The 27,122-nt window shown below is 42.6% G+C and overlaps 1 protein-coding gene across 1 annotated transcript in view; it reads right to left on the bottom strand.

Annotated features, from left to right (window-relative positions):
- Window positions 1–25,399, bottom strand: part of Dpys (dihydropyrimidinase) — an 82,565-nt gene extending 57,166 nt beyond the window's left edge. Inside the window, exons 1-4 of the mRNA XM_042673188.1 lie at window positions 25,095–25,399; window positions 9,842–10,000; window positions 6,990–7,169; window positions 5,080–5,269 (exon numbers count right to left, since the gene is read on the bottom strand). Coding sequence (XP_042529122.1) covers window positions 5,080–5,269; window positions 6,990–7,169; window positions 9,842–10,000; window positions 25,095–25,361 — 796 coding nt within the window. The 5' untranslated portion in view covers window positions 25,362–25,399. The remainder of the gene's footprint in view (window positions 1–5,079; window positions 5,270–6,989; window positions 7,170–9,841; window positions 10,001–25,094) is intronic.
- Between the last annotated feature and the right edge of the window lie 1,723 nt (window positions 25,400–27,122).

Below are 27,122 nucleotides of genomic sequence, written 5' to 3'. Positions count from 1 at the left end.
ACATCTTCATCATCGCTCTCCTCCCACTGCCTCAGCCAGTTCCACATTCGGTGGTACTCTGTCAACCCACAGATACTCTTGCTTTATTTATCCATCCTCTGGTTCAGAAAAAGAACAAAAATATGTACTTATGATGCAATCCTCCTTCTTGAAGGCAAATTCTCTCTTTGGGAGACTTTAAAGATTCCCTACTAAGGAAGCATATTAAAGCAGTCCAAATCCTCCTTCATGAGACAATTCAGTGATTACACGAAAGCAGATGTTAGCAACGGTCTGTGAGCAGCACTTTTTTGAGTTGTGGGATCTGTTAGAGAGAGTTGAAAGACTCAAGAGAAGTCGCACAGATCCCCAGGAGTGAAAAAATCGGCTAACCAAATTGGACGCCAACACATGTACAAAAATAGATGTTCCTAGCTGAAAAACTGGGCGAAACTTTACAGGGCTCTGTTTTGATTCAAAATATTACCTTTACAAAAGAAGAAAATAATTGGGAAGAAAATTATGTAGAAGCAGTCTGGTTGAGTGGATCATGCAAATTCAGGCTAAAACCCTGACTTAGCTACCCTTTAGCTTTGTGCACAATGACTCAATGCTCTAATCTCCTTTTTCTCCTTTATGAAATGGCATCTCACTGTACTTCTAATATGGCAAGGTCGAATAAAGATGTGAAGGTCAAATAAATTAATGCATAGGAAAGTACCTTGAATAGGTTTCTGGAACCTCTTCATGTTTATAAGCTGAATTGTGTGCATCACACAAACTCAAACACTAAATCCTAAGAATGTATAGAGATAGGATTTTTCTAAAGAGAATGAAGCTAAACTGAAGTCATTAGCATGGGCCCTAATCCAGTGAGACTGGATCCTTCTAGAAAAAGGAAATTTGGATGCAGATACATTCAGAAGGATGATAATGAAGAGAAGGATATCTGCAAATCAAGAAAAGTGGCCTGGAATATCCCATCTTTCTTCCATAGTCCTCAGGAGGAATCAACCCTGCTGACATCTTCATTCTGACCTTCAAACTCCACAACTGTGTAAAAATACATTTGTGTTGTTGACACTTTGCTGGCTGTAGTCCTTTATGACAGCAGTCCTCACAAACGAATACACTCCAACAAAAAAAAATGTTCTAGTCACACAGTTCTGTTTTTTGAAATACTTAAAAAATGGACTGTTTGTCATGGCTACTTCCTTCCATGACTGGAAATGAATTTTAAGACTAAATTTAAAAGATAGCAGAGTGTTCAGATGTTAAAGACCAAGGAAGTAAAAAGAAAGAAGGCCTAGCTTCCAGTAGACATTGTGTTCCCAGGTAACTAAGCATTGCATGTTTTATTGTTTGTAAATGAAATTGGTTCTTATTCATTGAAAACAAACAGAGGTGAACATGAGCACTGGGGGAGAGAGTGGGCATTGTGTAATGTTTTAACGCACAGAGCTTACAGGAGGGAGAGAGATGAAAACGAATCTCTGTGTGACTATGTTTTATAACAATAAGCCTGGAAAGGAGAGCTTTCTACTGTATGAAAACTCAAACCAAATCAGGCAAAGAACAATCAAATAAACAAACATCAAACCAGCCACAAGGTAGCTCAGTGCATTGATAGCTCCTTGAGAACTGGCATAATCCTAATGCAATTCGCAGATCACTGCCTTGAGCATAGCTCTTAGCATACATACATTTGGTGTCCAGTGATTTGTTATTTTATGAACAGTATAAAAACGCTGTAACAATAAACCCAAATGAGTATCATACTTCTGTCTTTAAGATAGGAGCTTGAATATAAAATAAAATTGAGCTGGGCACCAGTGGCTCATGCCTATAATCCTAGATGCTCAGAGGATGGCAGTTTGAAGCCAGCCTGGGCAGGAAAATCCTAGAGACCCTTAACTCCAATAAACCAGCAAAAAGCCAGAGGTGGAACTGTGGCTCAAGTAGTAAAACTCCAGCCTTGTGTGAAAATGCTAACTGAAGGCATCCAGGTACTGAGTTCAAACCTCAGGACCAGCAGTGAATGCTTGCAAGCATGCACGCATGCACATACACGCACATAATTGAGGGACTGAACATATATTCCCCATCTTCCTTCTCAATCCACATCAGCATCCAGTGAAGCAGGACACAGGGAAGGATTCCACAGCCACACTGAACAAGAAGAGCAACTACGGCCAACTAGGGGCTGTGATGGATTTCAGTTGGGTAGAAACAGAGGGGGTGGCAAAAATTAATCAGGGGAACAACAGCCAGGACTCAGAAGAGCAGGAGGAGTTGTGAGAAGGGAAAGGTAGTTGGGAAGAAGACAAGAAGGGTTGGGAGTATTCCCGCTCCGTGGGAAATATGGCTTCAGATTGTATAACATCAAAAATTACTTATGGAGTCCAATGGAATTGAGCTTGGTTGTAGATTAGACACTGACTGATAAAGTGATCATAAGCTTAATTTAACATCTGCAAAATTTTATTTCATTCATCACAATACAGAAATAGAATTGATCTTCTGGCATTATGACATTTTTTTATTGGTTGGTGGTGCCTGTCCTGGGACTTGAATTTGGGGTCTGTCCCTAAGCTGTCCCTGAGCTTCTTTTGCTCTAAGGCTAGTATTCTCACTTGAGCCACAGCTTCCCTTCTGCTTTGGGGGGTAGCTCATTGCAGATATGAGTCTCACAGACTTTCTTGCCCCACCTGGCTTTGAACCACGCTCCCCAGATCTCAGCTTCCTGAGTGGCTAGGATTACAGGCATGAGCCACTGGTACCCAGCTATTATGACAATTTTGTTTTTACAAAAAGATAATACAGATTAAACTACATTGATGAGATAAAATTGAGTAAAACCTGAAATGAGATAAAAGATATTAAAATACTACTATGTGCCAGCCACATATTAAGCACTCAACAAACAATGTTAATGGTTAATCACATTCCCTCTCTTCTGGGGGTAGACTTGGCAACTAAACAATGGAGTTGAATTGACTAGCATTGTATTTCTAGGCAACTACAATAGAAGCAATCAATAACTGGATATCCTTTGTGTCTTCTGAGCAGAAATTCTATATATTCATATGAGTCATCTGGGGTTCCAGTGTGCACTTGGATTTAGCGGGTCTGGGATGGGGGCCAAGGCTCTGCATGCATAACAAGCTCCCAGGCAATGCCAGTGCTACATCCTAGGGACCCACTGTGCCAAGGTCCTGGAAGATAGAAGGGACAAAGGAAGAGAAGAAAGTGGGAACCCAGAAGCATCTTTTGTATATGTAGCTTTGGTTTTGTCATCATGTAAGTGATTTACATGTTAAAGTAGTAAAATTGAATAGTAAGACTGATTCAAGATAAAATGACATTTCTCAAACTTAGGTTTCTGTGAATGTCTAGAATTTTATTCTATTATTGGCATTTGATCTCAGTGTTAAATAAATAACCAAGACCCATGAGCTGTTTTCTGACAGCACTGTCAAAATGGTGGCATGCTTGGCATGCTGATAGGTTCAGATTGGCCATTTCTGCTGGTTTTACTGTTGCTTAAATTCCATTCTAACATTAAGGACCTGGTGCATTAATTACTTACAAAAGAAATCACAGCAATTCCACAGAGCTGGCAACAGCGCCATCTGGTGGGAAAACAGAGTCTGTAACCGTATTTCACTATGTTCTTTTTTAAAGGCTGCTATGTTTTATATTGCAGTTCTCGTTCATGTGGAGTGTAGGTGGAAAACAATCACATATTTGGTGGTAAGACCTCATTAGCTCTTGTGTAAAGTTAATCTTACTCTTATCACGATATGTTTGCGGATAAAATCTTAAAAGTGCAGCTAGCCCAAACTCCTTACTAAAACTTCTTGCAACAAGAGGCAGGTCTAACAAAATTTATTTTGGTATCAATTATAGACATACTAAATCTATTCTCCTAGTCTCTATAATTCACATTCCAGAAACACAGCCAGTTTTCAGGTAGGATGGTTTATAAGATTTTCTCTTGTTTTTTTTTGTTTTGTTTTGTTTGTTTGTTTTGTTTTCTAGTTGGTCGTGGGGCTTGAACTCTGGGCTTGGGCTCTGTCTCTACGCTCTTCAGCTCAAGGCAAGTGCTCTACTTCTTGAGGCACAGCACTACTTCCAGTTTTCTAGTGGTTTATTGGAGATAAGAGTCTCACGGACTTTCCTGCCCAGGCTGGCTTTGAATCGAGATCCTCAGATCTCAGCCTCCTGAGTAGCTAGGATTACAGGCATGCGCCACCAGCACCCAGCTCTTGAGACTCTTAACTGCAATTAGCTACTGAAAAGCCAGAAGTGGATCTGTGCTTCAGGGGTTAGAGTTCCAGCTTTGAACGACAAAGCTAGGCAAGATCTTGAGGAGTATGAGTTCAAGCCCTAGTACAGGCACAAAAGAGCAAATACTACTTTGTTATTGCTCAGATTCTCAGACTACTTTCAGACAAATCAATTTAACTAAAAAAAAAGTTTAGGAGCAGATACCTTATTCCATAAAATGCATGCTAGAAGGGTAAGAGGGGATGCTTCATTTAAAATTAACTTTAAAGTTAAAACTTTAAATTAAAATTAGCCATCAGATTAAAAAGTGACTGCCTGTAGTGTTAAGGATGGGACTGTGAGGTTGAAAGAAACAATTTAAAGCCTTAGGGATAAACAAGTAACCTAAAGGGGCTGGGAATGTGACTTAGTGGTAGAGTGCTTGCCTCTCATGTGTGAAGCCCTGGGTTTGATACCTCAATACCACATAGACAGAAAAAGCTAAAAGTGGTGCTGTGGCTCAAGTGGTAGAGTGCTAGCCTTGAGCAAAAGAAGTTCAGGGACAAGTGCCCAGACCTAGAGTTCAAGGCCAGGACTGACCCAAAAAAAAAAAAAAAAAAAAAAAAGTAACCTAAAGGAAGCACATAAGCCATGAAGATGAGTGAAAAGGAGGGGAAATAGACAGGTGTAAAGATGAAGGAAGACAAAGGCAAAAGGGAGGTAAAAGGCTGAAACTCCAAGTACAAATCTCACAAGCAAGAATAGAGTGTTTCAGTGCTCTGTGAGGTTTTTAGCTAATTCTGTGTGCTCAGTGAGTCTCCTGGGGCTTACCATCTCTCCTAGCATCTGCTATCACCTTGGCTGCGGATTTGCTCATCACGTGCACAACGTAGAGAGGGCAATTCACAGCGCCAGCTATGGTGATGGCTCTCAACGTGGCCTCTGCCTCCACTGCTTCTGGGCGGCACAGCTCGTGGCCCTCTGGGCCTGTGATCCCCAAGGCCAACATCTTCTTTGCTCCCTTGAAAAAAGGCAGCAACATTATTAAAAGACAATGTGAAAAGCAATATTTGTTTGTTGTCAATTAAAGGCGCTCATAGACACTTAGATCTGTTAGGTATAGGTATTGGATGTGCATTTGCATATAGGAGTGTTTGCTAAGTCATTTCAATATTCTCATAATCTGTTTATTTTCCCTGTGCAGATTTCACATTCTTTTGATTCAAAAGTTAAAAATAAGTGAGGTTAGTTGGGAGCTGGTGGCTCATGTCTATAATCCTAACTACTCAGGAGGCTGAGATCTGTCATGGTTCAAAGCCAGCCTTAAAGGGAAAATTGTGAGACTTATCTCCAATTAACCACCAGAAAACTGGAAGTGGAGCTGTGACTCTAAGTGGTAGAGTGCTAGCCTTGTGCAAAAAGAACTCAGGGACAGTGCCCAGGCCTTGAGTTCAAGTTCCACGACTACCACCACCAACAATAATAAAAAAAAAAAGAGGGCTGGGAAGGTGGCTCAGTGGTAGAGTGCTTGCTTTGCATGCATGAGGCCCTGGGTTCGATTCCTCAGCACCACATAAGCAGAAAAAAAAAAGCCGGAAGTGGCACTGTGGCTCAAGTGGTAGAGTGCTAGCCTTGAGCTGAAGAGCTGAGGGACAGCACCCAGGCCCAGAGTTCAGGCCCCACAACCGGACCAAAAAAAAAGAAATGATTTGGTTCAGTCACGTTATTTGAAAAGCAATATCCATATTTACAACTTAATGACTGGTGTAGGTGAGCCAAATAAAACAAACCACTACAGGTCCTTGCTAAAAGTGGCCCATTGCAGTATACTATGTATTTCATTATGTATATATGTGTATGTATGTACATGTGTGTATATATATATATATACATATATACATTTATGTGTATATATGTGTGTGTGTGTATTTGTGTGTGTGTGTGTATGTGTGTGTGTGTGTTTTAAACTGAAGCTTGGTCTTCACTGGCTCCCCAAGCCAACCCATTAAGCCCAACTGGTATTGGAACAATTATTCTCCCTCTCAAATTTTTATTTCTTCCTTATGTAAAAGGGTAGGAAGCCAAGACTCAGAGTAAAATGACTGGCCCATGCCATGCAGGCAGGAAGTGAAAGTGTCAAAGTTAAACCTGGTCTGTTTGATTTTACAGTTCATTTCTCTCTTCTTGATTGTTCCCTCTGCCTCCTGGCCACTGAGCCTCAATCTCACCCTCTTTAATGGAAGCTGAGCCCGGGGAGAGGGAAAAAAAATCAGCTAATATAAAGGGTAAGAGACAGCTCTTTAAATCTTGCAGAAGGTATACCCTATAGGCATTAGTAATGGAACTAACATGAGAAATAAATATCATCTAGATTCCTTCTAAGCACAGTTCAATACCCAGTTTCTAAAATGATTAGGGCTTTACAAACCTGTCAAATGCACTGCTTAAGTCATCAGATTACACTTATGTCTACATTTTAGCTTTCTGAACCAGCAGTTTTGAGCTATTATATAAATAGCACCACCAAATAATAAATAAATAAACAAACACAGTGCTTAGGGACACAAAGAAAACAATTTGGGTCTTTATAATAGCACATGTTTGAAATCTAATGCAAGTAGCTAGAAAAGGGAAATCCTCACTCTAAAGCATTTAATGAGTTTATTTTCTTAGGGCCAATTGTATTATAGTAGGTGAGGACTGTTTTGATTGTCAATAGAAAGGTGGAATGCAGTTCTCACCTCTGCGATTAAGTCTCCATTTTCTGCATGGACCTGAGCAATTGCTCCGATTTCCTTGCACTGGGAGAAGGCTGCATAGAGCTCCGAGTCTCTCACCATGTACACATCTTTATAAGCCATGAACATCTTGAAAGAGTTAACACCTTTATCTCGGGCAAGGATATTCATTTCTTCTTTAACCTAAAAGGAACAAAGGTAACAATATCTCTACTTTAGATGACAGCTTCAACATTCTCCAACAACTTACATTCAGAACAGAAACAACTAATGACAACTGTTGAGTTCTAGAAAAATGCAATGAAGTCCTGGATCTTTCTTCCATGCCATCCCCTATTTCCTCTGCTGAATTGCTGCTGCTATGATATTTCAATCATGTGAAAGTTCATTGCTTTTCCCAAAGTACTTCATGTCTACACTTGGATCTGAAATTCTCAGCATCTGTCTCTCAGTTTGAGGGAATTGTTCTGGAAAATGAAGGTGGTAGCCACCGAAGCATACCATGATGGATCTAGAAAGAATGAGAGCTTATGGGAGGGACGGGTCAGGGCCAGATCTGTCAGCTGTGGGATGTTTTCAGAAAGGGAGTAGATGTGGACCTAGGCTTGCCTGAGGAAGTACCAGCTGGACCTCTGCAGAAATGCAGCTCCAAGGAGGTGAGGATGCATTGCTCACAAGACTGAACCAACTGGAAGGTTAGGAGCCTTCAGGGTCACCAAGGGTAAGGGGCAAATTAAGATCAAAACTCATTGGTCAAGATGCATGGTATTAATAATTGACTGATTCAATTGAAACCCCTTTGTACAACTACTTAAAGAACATAATAAAAATATATCAAAACTAGTCCACTAATTGCCTTTGCAGACACAATTCAAGTCTCAAAATGGATTAACATTTCAAAGGAAAAAAATAAGTAGATAAGACCCAGTAAAACAGGTTGAATTTTGTAGGTTAACCTGAACACACACCTAGACAAAGAAAGGTTGTAGTAAGGATAGAACCATTGCTTTTCGTTGATAAAAGCCTTTCCAATTTAATAAGAAAAACTTGAACAGCCCAGGTAATGTTACCAGCACTTTGTGAAGTAAAGGCAAACAGCTCCTGGACACACATAAAAAAGATGAATTTTCCTATGACTTAAAACATTCATCTACCTCTGCCCTGCTGCTGTGGGTTGTGCCCCAGATCTATCCTTGGAGTCCCAGTCCCTTATTTGGCAATTAGGGTCACTGCTGGTATAATTAGTCAAGATGAAGTCATTAGTGTAGGCACTAGTTTCGTATGATTGGTGGCTTAACCTAGGGGACACTGGGGCATCGACACACGTACAGGACACTATGTGAAGACGGGGGCAGAAACGGAGGTGGTCCTTCTGTAGACAAGGAATGCCAAAGGACTTTGCAAATGATCAGAAGCTTCGAAAGAGTGGTATGTATCTGTCCACAGAAGGAGCCCATTCTGCTGCCCTGCAGAACTGTGAGACTATAATCGGTTGTTTAAGCCACTTGGTAACAGCAACTGAACAGAATGTGTATTTTAACAATATTCACTAAGGGATCTCTTTGCATGTTAAAGTAATGGTAAGGGCTAATCCCATCACCATTGATCTATTTTATAAAAATAAAAGAGGAAAGAAGAAAGAGAGTGAAAGGGGAAAGCAGGGAGGGGGAGGAAAGGAGGGAAAGGACTAGAAAGGCATTAAACAGATCAGACACATCACTTAAAACATTTTTGGAGAAAAATCAACTTTTGCTGTGGACTATAAACTCTGCTGTTATATGTTTGCCAAACTGTTTGCCTAAAGATTGCTTACTTGTTTTATATTAACTTGATGGCTTAATTCCAGTTTTGGAGGGAAGTTGGGAGCAACAGTTAACCCAAAAAATGTCACCATGGTGATCTCTTTCTGAATGAAGTCCAATATGAAGACACAAGTTGTGATTTCAGTTTCTTCCAAGGTACACATACAAATTTATACAAGGAGAAATTCACATATTTTTACAGCTCTCAAATCTGGCTTTTCTCCAGAATCTACCGTCAGGGGAGGTTGGTTTGAGTGCTATGATGAACTGTAACCAGCAGAGCAATATTGGAAGAGCCTCAGGTTAGGACACAGCTGGAAATGGTCTCAGTCTATCACTGTCCTTGCAAACGTGTCCAGAGTAGATGGGGATGGGGGTGGGGTTGAAGGTTGTTGCAAGAATCCTAACTTTTGAATTTCCTTGTTTTCTCCTCTAAATCAAACATTTCTTATTGATGTTTTAATAAGTGGGGTAATATTAGTTTAAAATTTCTAGCTGGGGGCTAGTAGACTACATCTGTAATCCTAGCTACTCTGGACACTGAGATCTGAGGATCATGGTTCCAAGTCAGCCCAGACAGACAAATCTGAGTACTCCCAATTAGACAGCAAAAAGCCAAGTGGAACTATTACCCCCTGCGCCCCCCCCCTCAAAAAGATCTAAGAGGGAGCACTAGACTCTGAGAACAAGCTCCAGTATTAGCACCAAACAAACAAACAAGATTCTGGAGATATCAATGTTGAAAATAAGAGAAAACAGTACTTTTAAATTTACACAGAACATTTGTAATTTGTGGCTTACTTGTGAAAGACCTACTTGTGAATGAATATAAAAGACTATATTGTTGACTTTCATTACTTTTTAAAATTTAGCATATTAAATGGGTAATCCTATCCAGGATTCAAAATTAGAAGAGTACAAAAGAATATGCAAAGAAAATCTCTGCGATTGTCCAGTTGCCCTGGGAGCAAGGCTTCTGTTCACTTCTTACTCTCAGAACAAGGACAAGGGAATCAAATGGGAAAAAAAGGCCTTAAAACCCAGATGCCTTACCTGGTCACTCCACCACGTCACGGCCACATGCAGGCTATAGTCACAGCAGACTTTGGGGTCCGCCCAGCTTCGCCAGGTCTCAAAGGCCTCGAGGAGGGAGCGGCCTTTCTGAGGAATGGCGAAATCAATAATCATGGTGGTGCCTCCTGCCAGAGCAGCCTGCAAGCACAGAAGTTCAGACAGCAGCCATCAATCTCTGTGTATGCCATTTATCACAGAGCGTAGCATGCATTTGTGAGTGTTTTGGTAGAACTGACGAGTCTTGGAGATCACACAAAAATGCTGCCTGCTTAAAAGACCTGAAGGCCACAAATACACTGTTTATAAGTTAGTGTGAAGTACTAAAACTACTAGAATCACCTTTGCAAAAAGAACAAAATTTCTGATCAGATGAAAATAGTGGAGGTGGAGCTATGGTCAAATGGTAGAGTCACTTGCCTTGAGCAACAAGAAGGCCAGGGCTTAGGTACTGAGCTCAAGCCCCAAGACCAGCGCACATACACACACGCGCGCGCGCGCGCGCGCGCGCGCGCGCGCACACACACACACACACACACACACACACACACCTGGTGAAAAGGGCTTTGATTCCAAGAAAATAGTGAGGACTACAAAGAAAATTAAAATGGGAAAGTGGAAAAGACTCAAACACTTTATTTTTGCTATTATAAGATGACTTTGTATTGGGATCCATCTTGGTAGACTGTATCTCACCACTGCCCTGGGATTCACCCAGAACCCCAGGAACCCCCAGGGTTATAGCCTGGGCTCCATCCTCTAAAGCCACGGGAAACTCCATCTTTGATTTACACCTGTGCCCTCCCTCTGATCTCATGGCTCCAGGCCTGGCTCAGATCCTTCTTATCTTTCACCTTGATTTTTTAAATGGATTCTTGTCTTATCTTTCTAGTTCTGCTTTCACCAGCCCCCAGGCACATCTTCTTGAAAGAGCCAGAAATAGACTACTGGATTCAAAAGGTTTAAGAGAAGAAGAGTGGAGGAGTGTAACTTTGTCAATGGGACAAAGTTACAAATAGATGGGAGGAATAGATTCTGGAATCATGATATTTGGTAGGATGACTGTAGGTCAAAACAAATGAGTGACTCGAGTAAGAGTATGAGGTATGAGGCCCTGAGTTCAAGATATTAGAAGTACCAATGTGAAAGAAAGAAAGACCTGCTGATATATTACATTATAGCTAATTTTAAAACCATTATTAAAACAAGTGTCATCAACTAATTATTTAAATTGATTTTGTTTAAACTAAAACCACAAGGTGGCTAATGTGATTTTAATTGTTGTCGTTGAAGGAAACCACCAATTCTGCAGTTTGGGGCAGGGACCCCGGGGTCTCACTGGTGCCTGAGCACAAAGCTGTGATTCCACACTCATTAGCTAGCCTGCCCTGTGCAACTTCTCAACCTGTGTGTGCCTTTCACTTCTCATCTGCACAAGGAGGATGAACTTTGCATCTAGGCCCCACGCCAGTTGGGAGGATGAGTTGGGGATGAAGTACAACACATACATGGCCCTGACTGTGACTCATGGCAGATACATACTAAGCTTCACTTCATGGTGCACCAAGGCCTTTGTGTCATCCTCAGAGAACTGAGAAACTTCCACTTTTCAGGTACCATCTCATCTCATTGCCTGAAATGCGGCTATGAGACTACATAGAAAGAGTATCACCAGGCATTGCTCCACAGTCTCCAGCCATATCCCCCACCCACCCCACACAGCCCTGCAGGTCTAGCCAGTAAGCCACACAGAGTAGCACACCAGCTTCAATCTCCCTCCTCGTTCCTGCATACATTTTTCCCCTAAGAAACTTGGACCCACTTTGATTCATTTTGTTCTTTATAAGTAATCTCATTTCTTTGTTCAAGAGTCTACACTTTTGTCTCCACTGTTAAACAGCCTTGCCTTCTATGCAGAACAACATTTCTTTGCATTTCCTAAGATTTCATTCTGGTATAATGATAACATTAGAAAAAAAGACCTGAGGTTTTGTACTTTTATTTGAGGACAGATTAATCTTCTCATCTTCTTTCTTCTTCAAGTGTATTCACAGGGCGACACAGACAGCCCTGGAGGGATTCTATTTCTAAAGGAATATATTGGAGGTTTTTTGATGGTAGTAGGATTGAACACAGGGCCCCACCATAGTCATGCCTCTCGCCTCCTTTGCTTTTACTTTGTATACTGGGCAGTGTCTCACAATTTTACCTTCAGAGCCTTGAACTGAAAGCCTCTTGAGTACCTCGAATGTGGACTACATCATAATAAATATTTTTTATTTACTAATTTTTTAAAAGGTCTCTCACATTCGGTCATTATACATGGAGTGAAAGAAGCAGGTGGGGGTGTACTCATATGCATAAATAATTTTTTTTTTTTTGGGTCCGGTCATGGGGCCTGAACTCTGGGCCTGGGTGCTGTCCCTCAGCTCTTCAGCTCAAGGCTAGCGCTCTACCACTTGAGCCACAGCGCCACTTCTGGCTTTTTTCTTATGTGGTGCTGAGGAATTGAACCCAGGGCCTCAGGCATGCAAGGCAAGCACTCTACCACTGAGCCACCTTCCCAGCCCTGCATAAATAATTTTTAATGAAACTGTTGGATCGTAACAGCAGCAAATCTAGTACTGTAATAAAGAGTAAAGAAATTGATCAGGAAGATAAATTTTCTGAGCTTCCTAGGAGAAGTACAGAAAAAGAAAAACCCACTGGGAATTCGGAGGACAGAAAGATCAAGTCTGAGATCCAAGGATACTTGGATTTAAATGACAAGTAGGCCAAACAAGTGGAATTTGCTGATTATTATGGCCTATCTACGGCATAGTGAGCACTTATCATGTGCCAAGAACTACTCTGGGTTTTGGCATGATTTACTCATCATCAGCTCTGCAGTATTTTTATCCCTGCTTTAGAGTGGGGGAAACTAAGCAGAGAGGCGATTACAAGTACTTGGCCACAGTCTCACAGCTAATGGGGCAAAGCAAAGTCAGAATCATCAGATTGCAGAGCCTGTGTTTCCAGAAGGAAAAAAAATGATTCAAGAGAGACTCTAAGAATTGGCCCCTGAAAAAGGGTCAAAAGTTAATCATTAGCCAGGAGCTGGTGGCTCATGCTTGTAATCCTACCTTGATGAGGCTGAGATTTGAGGACTCAATGGTTCAAAGCCAGCCCACACAAGAAAGTCCATGAGACTCTTATCTCTAATTAGCCAGCACAAAGCTGCAAGTGGAAGTGTAGCTCAAGTGGTAGAGTGCCAGCCCAGAGGGCAACATCTAAAGTACAGTGCCCAGGCATTAAGTTCAAGGCCCAGTACTAGCACACACACACACACACACAAGCTCAGCTTTGAGGCCACAGGGTATCATATAAAGGGGTGGTGCCCAGTGCAGGAAGTCAGGGCAGGGTGATGGTTATTTGTAGGGTTGAAGATAGCCAGATGAGCCTTGATGTCTGAGAAAATGGCAACTGAGTGCACAGTGGAGGAGCCCCACCAATGGATGTTTAGAAAGATCTAGAGTACAGTGATATTCACAAGGAGGAAGCTCAGGAGCCATCAAGGATGAGAGAAAGAAGTAGGAGAGAGCTTAGAGGATCTCGAGCTTGTCGGAGAGCCAGGGAGAAAGAAGCAGGACATGGTAACATAGGTCACAATCACATAGTCCAGAACATATGGCCAGCACAGCAGCAGAACAGTGCCAAGCGAACATTCCAGTGGCAGTTTCTGCATGGTATTATTTTAGGTGCTTTTATTTTCCTTTAGTTAAGCTTTATTTTCAATATCTGCTAAATTTCCCATTAAGAAGTGTGACTTCAGTTGCTCTTGCCTATATCCTAGCTACTCAGAGGGCTGAAATCTGAGGATCATGATTTGAAGCCAGCTGGGGCAGAAAAGTCCACACGAGACTCGCTTCTCCAATTAACCAGCAGAAAGCTAGAAATGGGGGTGTGACTCAAGTGGTAGATCACCAGCCTTGAGTAAAAAGAGCCAGGGGAGAACCAGAAGCTCTGAGTTCAGATCCTACTATCAGTACAAAAAAGCATGACCTTCATAAGAAAAAAATAAGCCTTTTACACACATGTGGCTTAAAGACGTACAACAAGTAATTGTATTTGTGTGTATTATGTATTAAGTAGACTAAAGATAATCTTAGTAGACAGAAGACGTGATAGTCAAATGTGGGTGTGGTTGTTTTATCTGTAATCCTACACTTGGGAAGCTAAAGCAGGAGGGTGGTGAGCTAGAGGCTAGTTTGAGCTATATAGTGAGACCCTGACTCAGAAAAACAACAACAACACAAGACACTCAAGCAACAGAGACACTGCCTCACAAGGGCTATGTGTTCAATAATGCTAATATCTATAAAGATGATGCTGACAGGCCATCTTTAAGCTCTTGAATAAGATCAAGTATTTATACTTTACCTTCATAATTAGAAATATGAAAGAGAAAGGAGAGAAACAGACTTTTATTTAGGGTTTTCCCTCCTTCTTTCTTAAGTTTTTCTCCTCTCTACTCTTCTGCTTTGCTCTCCCAGCCTGGGAATCTGGGAATGAATTGAGAAACTCTAGTGAAGAGCAACGAAGATGCAGGGCTGGGCTTCTGAATTGCTACCTGGACTCTTAAAGGATTCTCTTTGTTTCTTTGCCAGTGATTGATTTCTTTCCCTATTTGTTATTTAGCTTAACAAAATGATTTTATCTATTTGGCTCAAAATCAGTGTTCAGTTCCTACTTTTTTTTGATTGTTCTCCATTGAGAAACTTTCCAGTTTATCCTCTGTTGGGTAGCAGGGAGACTATGCTGTACCCAAATCAATGGAACTTCAATCATGATAAACTCTATCCAACAGTGAGTCATCACATTATACAATTACACATTATACATCACATTATTCTTTTATTGAAGAATGAATGAGTTTGTAAACCAGTATTGAAAATATCCTAAGAACTTTCCTCTTTCTTATGGTGTCATTACATTTTATTTTTAAGTTCATTCTCAAACAAGGGATTTTGTTTCACTAAAATCCAGTCCATCAACAATCCTCCTTATGGCTACTGCCAACCTTCTCCATGTCCCATGAACTTACTCTGTGCCCTTATAGTCACCCATGGATTAACTAAAAGCAGAAGAACTTGGATTCTCTTCTCTTATAGTTTCTTGAAGTCTTGTAGTTCCAGGAAGCACTGCTCTTCTCTATAGCATCCCCAAGGAGATGAAGAGCAGAGCTGTGCAGAATAGATGCCCCTCCCAAAGTAGAGAAGAACAATTACCTACAATGTCGAGGCTGCATCCCTGTGCAGGAAGAACTACCTTATACAAATCAGATTCCTCCCTTTAATAATGGCAGCAATGACTTCTCTCCAGAATCAGACTGAGATCATTAATGATCAACCAGGCCTCAGTTTGCCTAGGACTGATTAACTATAGATAGCTTTCATCTCCTGACCTAATTCTTCCTCTATTTAAGACTAGAGCTCATCCCATGGTTTCCCTCATTTGCAATAATTAGTATAGTCTAGGCTAATTTTATCAGATGAGCAGTAAATCTCAAAAGCTATGTACAAATGACGATATAAGATGATGCTAAGTGAAATGAACCCCAAGATATGGACACAAGGTTTTTCTTTGTTGTTGTTGTTTTTAAAGTACTATGTGATGTTTTTGTTTCCTTTGTATGTTCTTCCTATGATTTATCCCCTGTTGTCACTGTACTTGATTTTGGTACCCTGAGTCTTGTATATAAATTTGTCTAATCTGGGGAGGGGAAGGGGAATAACAAAACACTGAAATAGGACACAGGGTGACCCATTACAACAATGATACTCACAAGACACCATGTTGGAAATGAACTTGACAACTTTCGTCGGGGGAGAGAAGTGAGGGAGGTAGGGAGGGAAGGGATAGTAGGAGAACAGCAAAGGAGGGGGTGACAATGCTCGAAAAGAAATGTTCTCATTCATGTAACTGTAACCCCTCTGTACAGCATCTTTACAATAAAGTAAAAATTTTAAAAAGAAATAATCACTAAAAAAAAGACTAGATCTCATATCTGTATCCTGAGGATGGAGTGAAACACTTCCTTTGTTTCTTTCCGTGGTGTGTCTGTGCCACATAATAAATCTCCTTTCTCTGCCTTCCACCACTGGGGAATGGCCAGGCTCAACAAGTGAATCCTGGGAGTTGGGCCTCTGGCCCAGTACTGTGGCTACATTCCCTGTACTTCCTTCATCTTCTTTGAATGGATTAGCTCAGTGGAGTGAAGAAGAGAGAAGGGCAAGGAAAGAGGAAAGAAGAGAATCTATCATAGAATATGCTCCTGAGTAGGTGGAAACTCTACTTCAAGGTCAGAATACTCTTACATACACCTGTCCAACCTCACCTGCCACTTCCTTGTCTTCCTTTTGCTCTTGAAATGGAGAATAATAGTCACAATTCCCAGAAAGTTCTGTGTGATCTCACGTTTAGCTATCTTCTTAGCTTTCTATCCAGTCATTCTCTGACAACTCATTCTCTCCACACCAGCAATGCTACCCTGTCCTCTCCAATACCCCTGAGTCTTTTCCATCCCAGAGAGGGCTCTTGCTATTCTTTTGCTCTTCCTAGGCTAGTGATTCTTCCTCCTCCCACCTCCCACTGGGGTTTGAATCCAGGGCCCTACACATTAAGCAAGCACAATTTTTTTTTTACTTTTTTGTCAGTTATCGGGCTTGAACTCAGGGCCTGGGCTCTGTCCTTGAGCCTCTTAAAGTGTGCTCAAGGCTAGTGTTCTACCACTTGAGCCACAGTACCACTTTCAACATTTAAAAATTATTATAAAGGTGATTTACAGAGGGGTTACATTTGCATAAGTCAGGTAAAGAATACATTTCTGTTTGGACATGCCACTCCTTCCCCCACTCCCCCCCAGTTTTTCCCTCCTGTAACATTTTTTTTTAATGTGGGGAAATTTACCTCATCTCCCAGGCTTAATTGATGTTTTGATCTCCACATGCCCATTACAGTGCTCAGTATACAAATATTCTCATATTTATGAGCATTCAGGGTAAACAAGTAGGGAGGCACTAATTTGTCCCAAAGGCATGAACTACAATAATGATAGTTCACTTTTCCAGCAGCAACTGGAAAAACTCTCTAAGTTGTAGATTCTTGGGAAATAGTGTTTCCTAAGAAACAAGATGATTGCTAGCTCTGGCCATGTGGCATCCTGGATGCTCCAATGGTAATATGAAATGAAGACCCTGAGCCCATCTGACTGTCCAGTGCTGTGCAAAGACTACCACATGACCAATGCCCACCCAAACGCCAAACAAACCACATCAGTCTACTTCTGGTTCTATGTCTCAAAGAACATCTTCATTCAAAAACAAACGGTGAAAACTGGTGCCAGTAGCTCATGCCTGTAGTCTCAACTATACTTAAGAGGCTGAGATCTGAGGAATATAGTTAAAAGCCAGCCTGAGCAGGAAAGTCTGTGAGACTCTTATTTCCAATAAACTACTAAAAAGCAACAAGTAGAGCTGTGGTTCAAGAAGTAAGTGCTAGTCGTAAGCAAAAAACGTTCAGGGATAGTACCCAAGCTCTGAATTCAAGCCCTGGGACTGGAGAATGTGCGTACACACGCACACGCATGCACACACACACACACACACACAAACACACACACACACACACACACACACACACACACACGAAACAAAAAGAAAAGAAAAGAAAGGTTGAATTTTATTCAATGAGAAGCTCACTTTTTAAGGTTTTGCTTTTATGTGGGAACAAATCCTCCAGGCTCAGATACTCATGACTGCAACATGAAATTTCTCTACTAGGGAAAATAAAACACAACTGAAAATTTATTCCTGCCTCAATCTGTTACCTGACAAGTGTGAAGAGTTCTCAAAGAGGGACTGAGGTCCAGATGCTGAGAAGTTGCCAAGACTCATTTATCAGCCAAATCACCTGCTCAGAAACAGCTTGGTGATGCAAACCATTACAAAACTGGTGTCCCATTCAACATGTCACCTGGTCTTTAGTGCCACTCAAGAGCAGGCATAATCCAAAGTGAAGTCATAAAGGTCCAGTAGAATGTACATAATTTATTACTATAGACTCAAATTATAGACGGTTTTACCTCCAGCCTTGTTGTCCTGAGGACAGAGACCGTGCATGGATTGCATCTCTATAACTCCAGAATTGACTGCAATGCCTGGCATATAGTGGATTTGTTGTTGGGCAAATTAGTGATGGAAATCTACCATCTTGAATCCTTAGCTTGGAGTTGTTTGGTATTACTTGTCAGTTAATAGGTCAAAAATACACTGCAATAGCTTCAGAATTATTTTGACTTGTATATTTAGAGTAATTTTTCTCACAATGAAAAAAAAATCATATCTAAACTACCTTTGCTGGACAAATGGCAGGTGGGGTCCGGGGAGTTGGGTAGGAGCTGTAAAGTAAAAAGTATGGAGTACTTGAATATGAACACCTTCCTCTGCATGGCCCAAAGGTTAAGTCTGTAATTGTTAAATAGTTATTCAAGGAAAGCATACAATTACAAATCACCAAGCTTGGAATGTGCATGCTCTTAATACACAAGAGGACAGTCCCAACTTGCTTGTGATTAATGAAATGATCTTTAAAAAAAAAGAATAAACAAATTCTTCATTTCCCTACTAAATTGGCATAGACTTGTTTTAAAGCCAGCAGCTACCAATAAATAGCCAGGATGTAGTGACATGGGAAATACACAGGAGTAGAAACTACAGAGAAATCTGAGTGTCTGAAATGTCTATGCTGACTTTCCAACAATCATTGGCTTAGGCATTGCATGCTGCGTGATTTTGAACATAATAAGAATCTGAACAATGACTTGCACACCTGGATTCTGTCCCAGCCTTGCTATATTCTGGCAACAAAACTAGATGCAACTGAAACACCTACCATGGAGAAGTTGTAGTGGAGACATCAGTCTGTGAGGGACAGGAGGGAAAGCAGGAGGGCACTCAGGAGGAAGACTACACTTGTGCCCGGTGTACTGAGTATGAAGTATTCTGGGACATCTAGATTGGGATGTTTGAGGACAGGCAGAAATGAGTCCTGGTCCCCAAGCGCTTCCAAGGCTAGAAAGCACATTGGGGCCACAGCGAGATCTCCAACAACACGTGAAGAGGTGGAGAGCATAATGGACAGGTAGAATGACAACATTCATGCCCCAAAAAGAAGGCTTGGAAAGAATACGGAGCAAGATGTATAATCATAGGTGATTCTAACATAACTTTTTCTTTTCTTTTTTTCCCAATTCTTTGAATGCATTGAAATAATGAGAATACCCAATATGTATAATTTGGTCTCTTTAGCTTATATCATTAAAAATATGTTCTCTTAACCCAGTACCTGATGTGGATGTTTGATATCTCTTTTTCAAATAAAGACCTACTTTACATAAGTAATGCAAAGAGATTGACACAGCAGAAAAAAACTCTTACTATGCAACAGCCATGAGGATGTAGAGAGAAGTTCATACTAGTGACATCTTTGTTCTTTATTTCTCTAATTATTGTGCTTTTATAAGTGTATCAGTGTATCAGTATGTGTTGTGAATGTGTGTTGAGTGACTATAATGCTTAAGCATTTAATTAAGGGCTGGATAATCAGTACATATTGTGTGTGTGTGTGTTCACACCAGTCCTGTGGCTTGAATTCAGGGCCTGGGTGGCTGTCACTGAGCTTTCTTTTGCTCAGGGTTAAAGTTCTATCACTTGAGCCACAGTACCACTTCTGGCTTTTTCTGAGTGGTTTACTGGAGATAAGAAGCCCATAGACTTTTCTGCCTGGGCTAGCTTTGAACTGTGATCCTCAGATCTCAGCCTCCTGAGTAGCTAGGATTTCCAGTGTGAGCCACCAGCACTGGGCTACATATTGTTTTTTACAGTTATTTTTTTCCCTTTGGTGGTATTAGGGTTGAACTCAGAGCCTAATGATCGCTAAGCAGACACTATCACTTGAACCACATACCCAGTTCTTTTTGCTTCTTCATTTTTTTTTTTTTGGGTCCGGTTGTGGGGCCTGAACTCTGGGCCTGAGCGCTGTCCCTCAGCTCTTCAGCTCAAGGCTAGTGCTCTACCACTTGAGCCACAGCGCCACTTCCGACTTTTTTCTTATGTGGTGCTGAGGAATCAAACCCAGGGCCTCAGGCATGCAAGGCAAGCGCTCTACCACTGAGCCACCTTCCCAGCCCCTCTTCATTTTTTTTTTTTTTTTTTTTTTTTTAGATACTGTTTTGCATTTTCACCTAAGGTCAGCCTCACACAGTGATGCTCTTATCTATGGTACCCTTGTAGCTAATTTTATGGGCAAGTACCATTCTCTCTGGTTTATTTGGTTGAGATAGAGTCTCAATAACATTGTTGCCCTGGCTGGCCTCATCTGGGCCTGCTAACAGCTGGCATTATAAGCAAGAGCTTGATCTAGACTCCGATATTTTAAGAATAGGAAGAAATCTAAAAGTTCATCACTGAACATCTAGTCCATTGTAATGCACTTTCACTGGACTACTATAATATAACTGACATGATACATGCAGCTGACTCATATCTGTCAGCATGTATTAATATTTTTTGTTTTTTACCAGTCCTGGGACTTGAACTCAGGGCCTGGGCACTGTCCCTGGGCTTCTTTTGCTCAAGGCTAGCACTCTACCACTTGAGCTGCTGTCAGCATGCATTAATAACAAATAGAGTAACGAGCTTTATAAAGGAAGCTATAGCATGCTGTCACTTACATAAAAGTATGGTCTCATATTTATATCAAGATGAGGCTGGGCTGGCCTGCAACCAAGATCCTCTAACCTCTGACTCTCAAGTAGCTGGGATGACAGGCACGAGCCATCCCACCTATATTTTGTTATTTATATAATCTTTGCTATTTATACAACTTTTGTTCCTTTTTTATTTATATAACTTTTAACAGTATTTCTTTGAGTTGTTTATCCAACCAGTGCCTCATTTCCTAGATAAGGGAATGCTGAGAATCCTGTAAACCATCTCAGCCACCCAGCTCTTCACTGAAGCCAGCCCTGGAGAGCAACAGCAAAAGGGATTTTGAGGTTCTGAAGCAAAGTCCTTCCAAAAGGTGAGAAAACTCTGCACATACAATCACAGATGTGGCTTAGGTGCATGCCTTGGGAATAACCACCAAAAAGTTCCAAAGCAAAGTATAATTTCCTTCATCAATAATTTTGAGAAATCTGTCCTTAACCAAAAAAAAAGGGGGGGAGGGAGATGCTGCATGTCTTTTGTTGGCTTGTTTGTTTTGTTAACAGATGATCCCACTGCCTATTACCAACACTACTGGGTTCTCAGTATGAGTCTACTTCAGACTATGCACAACTAAATACATCTGTATGTGTGTATGCATGCATATATATATATATATATATATATATATATATATATATATATGTGAAACTTGCTGAACTCATAACTCGTGCTCTTTTGTGGTAAAAGCAAAGACCAAATTCCTTCAAGTTTATCGAATTCACAATTCCCACTGAATTAGTAATTACATTGTCCCTCCTCATGGATATTGAATTATTGGAAGACCACTGTATAGGCCATATTAGAAGAACAAAATGAAATATGATTTCTTTCAAGCAGAATACAATTTCCATTAGTTATATCAGATAGAAAGCTTTTACCTGTAATTAAGTAAATCGATTACAGGCTTTAAACCAATGTCTGACATGAATTAGATTGACAAAATATGTAACCTTTGGTTGACCTGTGTTTCATTTTTTTAAAATTGGGTCCCATCACAGTCCAGTAATCAATAAACAGAATACCACAAACAATATCCTTTCTACTTGTCAGATATTATAAATGATCAGCCTGGTGCTTGCTGAAAGCAAATAGCTATTGGTTTAACCTTTCAAGGGCCATCTCCTGAAAGTGAGATGTATCAATTTTACTTTATGGCTTTCTGTATTTAAGGTACCCTTGGAGATGATGTGACTATAAATGAATGTACCAGTGCCATACTAATATAATACCTGTGATATCTAGTTATTTTGATAACCTTAACTGTTTGAGTTTGGGAAAGGCAAGAGGCTTCTGTATTTGCTGAAGATGACTACTTTATGTTTGAGAAATCCATCTTCCATTAACATGCAATGTATATAGCTTCCTTGTCTATCATTTTTCCCTTTTAAAACATCTGAATACCAGGTGTTTTTCAAAGCCATAGGGCCTAATAGGTAAGAGCTTTATTAATAGAGTCGGGTAAGGCCAAATTTGAAAACCCACTTAGTAAATGTGCACCCTTAGACAGTAACTTGTCTCAATTTCCTTTGTTGCAAAGACAGCTAATGTCACATGGAGTTGTAGGAAGATTATGTACAACTTAGTGTAATGGCTGGTATGTAGCAGACACTTGATACAATAAATGCTACTTCACCATGTTAATAAGAAAGCACTTGGTTATGTTGAAAAATGAACTTTATAACTTGGGGGGGAGTGGGATGGGAAGGGGAAACAAAGAGGAGGCAACAATGCTTGATAAGAAATGTACTCATTACCTTGCCCACGTAATTGTAACCCCTCTGTATGGTTTTTTTCACAACAAAAAAGAAAAGAAAAGGAAGTACTTGGCAAGTTTCAAGAACCAGTGGAAAACAAAAACACCAATGTGTCTAATTTCTCAAACCAGAGACCCAACAATATCCCTGAGAATTATTGGAAAAACTAGGAAAGAAGTCAAAAGAACTCCATGGTTCCCTCCTTCAGAACTCAGCCAGCAGGCCGGTGTTCCAGTGCATTTACACTTATTTCCCTAGGGAGTCTCATCTGTTTCTGGGGGAGAGGGGAGGAGGGAGGGTGGAGTCATTATCTCCTGAGATCCAATCAACTAATTCCCAGGAATTTTGTACTAGCTAAACCAACAGCCTACAACTCTCTGATCCTATCATTTCCTGCTTCAGATCCTAAGGGCACAGAGTAGGAGCTTTTGTTTACAGCTTTGACCATCAGTGAAACTAGAAATGCTAGAGAATCAGCTGATGGATCACATATTGACAACAGACCATCACATACCACAAGGACCACCTTCTCAGGAAGGAACTACACACTTCTCTATGCTAGAACAATTCCAGAAATGGCCAAGGAACAGATAAGTTTCCAACTAGATCTCAACATCTCAGGATACACCATACAGCTGACCCTGAAAAAGTGAAGGTATGCCCAAGGTAGCACTCCAACTGCTCCTACATCTGGATGGAAACGGGGGTGGGGGAGGAAGAGATCAGAAGGAGAGGAATCTCGGAGAAGGCTGCTGGGCCTTGAGGGGCAGGAATATCTGCTGCCTATCTTGCAAAAGGGAGTGTTCAAGGGAATACTCAGCTATCAGCAAAAAACTAAACAAACAAAACTTACATATACACATATTCACATACATACACACAATTAAAAATCATAAAGGCAACGCAACAAAACATTGGTGGTAGCTGGGCGCTGGTGGCTCACACCTGTAATCCTAGCTACTAAGGAGGCTGAGATCTGAGGATCATGGTTCAAAACCAGCCTGGGCAGGAAAGCCCATAAGACTCTCATCTCCAATAAAACACTCAGAAAACCGGAAGTGGCACTGTGGCTCAAGTGGTAGAGCACTAGCCTTGAGCTGAAGAGCTGAGGGGCAGTGCCCAGGCCCAGAGTTCAAGCCCCACCACCCCCACCACAACAACAAACAAACATTGGTGATTGTTTAACAGAAGAATCTTGTAAAGGGACTATTTTTCTTTTTTCTAGTTTTCTGTTATTTTTCTACTTATCTATATAATTGTGAGTTGGCTTAACAGTGATCAATTTAAATGCAAACAATGAGTTCACTATGTTTTAGTAGAGGAACAAAGTTTTCTGATTTTGAAAGCAGACAGACGGTAATTTGTCCTCCAAAAAAAAGACTATATTGACCTGAGGAGACCTGTGAATAAGTAACTAGGAAGGCGTGTTCCAAATGCTGGTTTGGGCAGCTTGTTCCCTTGGCGTCAAATCTACCTGTCTTTCTTCTTTCTGTTCAACCTTCGGGTCTGCCATGGAGGACTGGGGAAGGGAAGGAATGGAGAAGACAGGTGAAGAGAGTAAAACGTAAAACGGTTGGAATTCAAGACTAAGTAAGGATCCTTCAGACTACTCAGAAAGACTGGTCCATCTACAACTGGTCTATGCAGCCTGATTATGTTCACGCTTTAGGGCGACGTTCTCTGGAAACCTCACACCTGCTCCCAGCCGTAGGAAATCAATACATCCTGGGAAGAAGCCGTTTCTCTCAAGGCTGCCCAAGGAGCAGAATTAAAGAATGAGGTGGGCGTGGCCTCGAGCTGAGCGGGTGAGTTTCAGCCTGCTGCGCCCGCAGAGCTGCCCTGCTGTCAATCTCCCAATCTCCCAAGTTCCTCCCATTGCTTCTGGGCAGCCTCCCTCAGCTGGAACCCCGATCTGCCAGGCCTCCCGCACCCTCATTAATGCCCACAGAACTTAGGCTGCTAGGACGGGGATCCGCACGGAGGGCCCTGGGTCCATCACGGGGAGGAGCGGCGGGACCAGGTCACCCGTTAGGTCTGGAGGGCGTTCATGGATCTGCTGCATTTCTTCCTCCAGGGGCTGGATGGAGGTGAGGGCTTAGATGCTTTAGTCCACAGTCCCGGCCAGTATCTCCTAAGTGAATAGCTGGGAGGGAGGACCGGGAGAAATGGCAACAAATTCTAAGCTGGACATCTGTAATCCTAGCTACTCCGGAGGCTGAGATCTGACGATCAGGGTTGTAAGACAGCCAGGGCAGGCAAGTCAGTGGATTCTTATCTCCAATTAACCATAAAAATAAATAAAATTAAAAAAGATATGGAAGTGGAGCTGTGGCTCAAGTACTAGAGGGCCAAATCCTGAGTTCAAGCCGCAATACCAAGACAGATAGAAAGAGAGAGAGAGAGACAGACAGACAGACAGACAGACACAGAGACAGAGATTCTATAGATCATACGGAAGTCCTGTGGACTTGGGCAGAACACCCAGCAGGGGGTTTCAGGCTTGGGGCGGAGGGCACTGATGATAGAAGAGGAGAGAATGCCTCCACCTTGCCAAGTTATCCAAAGGCCGGAGCCCCTGACCGGGGCACCCAGATTGACCTCGGCGCGGCGCACGCGGTGACCCCCTAGATTCCGGCCGGATCCCCCCGACTGCACGGCGGGCGCGGTGGGTACCTTGGTGCCCTGGTAGAAGTCGTCCACGGCCCTGGTGCCCATGAAAGGGAACTGCATGTGCGTGTGCGTGTCGATGCCGCCGGGCAGCACGAGCAGGCCCGCGGCCTCGAGCACCCGCAGCCCCCCGGCGGCGTCCCCCGGCGGAGGCCGCAGGCCGCGCCCCAGCGCGCGCACCACGCCGTCCTCCAGCAGCACGTCGGCCACCTGCGAGGCGTCGTCGTTGACCACGCGGCCCCCACGGATGAGGAGGCGCCGCGGCGCCGCCATGGCCAGGGGCGCGCGGGGAGAGCGGCCCGGGGCGCGCCGAGGCCTGGCTCGCGTGGAAGTCCCGGGGCGGGGGCCCGATCCCGCTGGGGAGGGAGGGTTTTGAACCGGCCACAGGTGCGGGCTCCGCCCCGTCCCCACCCCACCCCACCCCCGGGAGGGCTGGGCCGGGAGCCCGGGCCCGGAGCGCGCCCGCGGGGACGTCCGCCGGACACCGGGGCTCGGGGTCATTGGAAGGTCTTGGCGTGCGGGGCTTTGAGGGTCGTGTTTTCGTCCATGCGCAAGGTGCTTTGAGGAAGGAAAGAAATGACCTGGCCTTCCTCTCTGAGGGTGCGAATGCACCGCAGGACCGACGGGGGGGGGGGGCGGGGACCCCGGGGCGCCACCCCCCCCCCCAGACTGCAACACGAGCCCCAGATCAGAACCGAGCTGCTGCATCCGATTTCCTTCTAGTTATTCGTTAATCACGAGAGTAGCAAATCAGCCCAGTCTCAGAGATCGGCTAGCACGGAGCCCGAAAGACTGATTTAATCCGTTAGAATCCAAGATGACCTACTTGATCTCCACTGTTCTCTAGGGCTTAATGACACCACGCTTTAATGGGGGCAATGGCAGTTATTTAAAGGCCTAGGTTTAGCTATGTACTGGTGGCTCACCCCTGTCATCCTAACTACTCAGGAAACAGATCTGAGGATGGCGGTTCAAACCCAGCCCAGGCAGGAAAGTCCATCAGACTCTTATCTCCAATTAACCACCAGAAAATCAGAAATGGCGCTGTGGCTCAGGGACAGCACCCAGGCCCCGAGTTCAAGCCCCACGACCTACAAAAGAAAAAAGGGGGGGGGGAACCTAGGCTATGTTCCAGATTTTCCACTGTCTGTGGTTACATGTTTGATTCCCCCCTTTTTTTTTTGACTCTCTTGGTTCGTTATTTTTCTAATTTATTCATTTAAATTAATTTACTTACATAAACTATCGATTTATTTAGGTGCCAGTCCTGAAGGCTTAAACTCAGGGCCTGGGCACTGTCCCTGAGCTTTTTTACTCAAGGCTAACACTACCACTTGAGCCACATCTCCACTTGCGGGGGTTTTGTTTGTTTGTTTGTTTTGTGGTTAATTGGAGATAAGAGTCTCCTGGATTTTCTTGCCCAGGATGGCTTCCAACCTTGATCCTCAGATTTCAGCCTCCCAAGTAGCTATGATGATAGGTTGGAGCCACCAGCCTCTGGGCTTTCGTTTTCATTTATAAAAAGAATGTTTGTGCTCGTCTTGCAGATTTTCTTTGAGAAACAGATATGACGTCAGATACAAATGAACAACATAAGGCAGGAAGTGTCACACACATTTATTTAACAAATACTTACCTTGCAAAGATCAACTGTGGTGGAGGCCTGTATTGAGAGCCTCAGGGAGCTTGGAGCCAGTGATGACACATACACATGCTCATTACATCAAACTGAAAATTTGCCCTGAGGGCAGATAGAGATAAGAGTGCAGAGGAGGGGTGAGAGTTTATTTCTGGCTGAAAGAAAACTAGCTGTGGAGGCCTCACAAAGAGGGACAAAGGCAGATGTAGAGGATATGTGTGTGTAGGGGTGAGGGGGAAGGTGAGAAAGTACTGCTCCCTTTGGAGGGGGCTGGTGGCAAGAGGCAAGGAGGATGGAGTGGCCTAGTTGGGAGCCTGAGCTCTGGGTAGCTAAGGATAGATGCACTTTTACTTACAGGGGATGGAAGAGGAGAAGCCAATTCACCATGGAAAGAG

The sequence above is a fragment of the Dipodomys spectabilis genome, unplaced genomic scaffold, assembly GCF_019054845.1.
Source record: "Dipodomys spectabilis isolate Male_0828 unplaced genomic scaffold, ASM1905484v1 ptg000783l, whole genome shotgun sequence".
Lineage (NCBI taxonomy): Eukaryota > Metazoa > Chordata > Mammalia > Rodentia > Heteromyidae > Dipodomys > Dipodomys spectabilis.
This window is presented reverse-complemented; position numbering and strand designations above follow the sequence as displayed.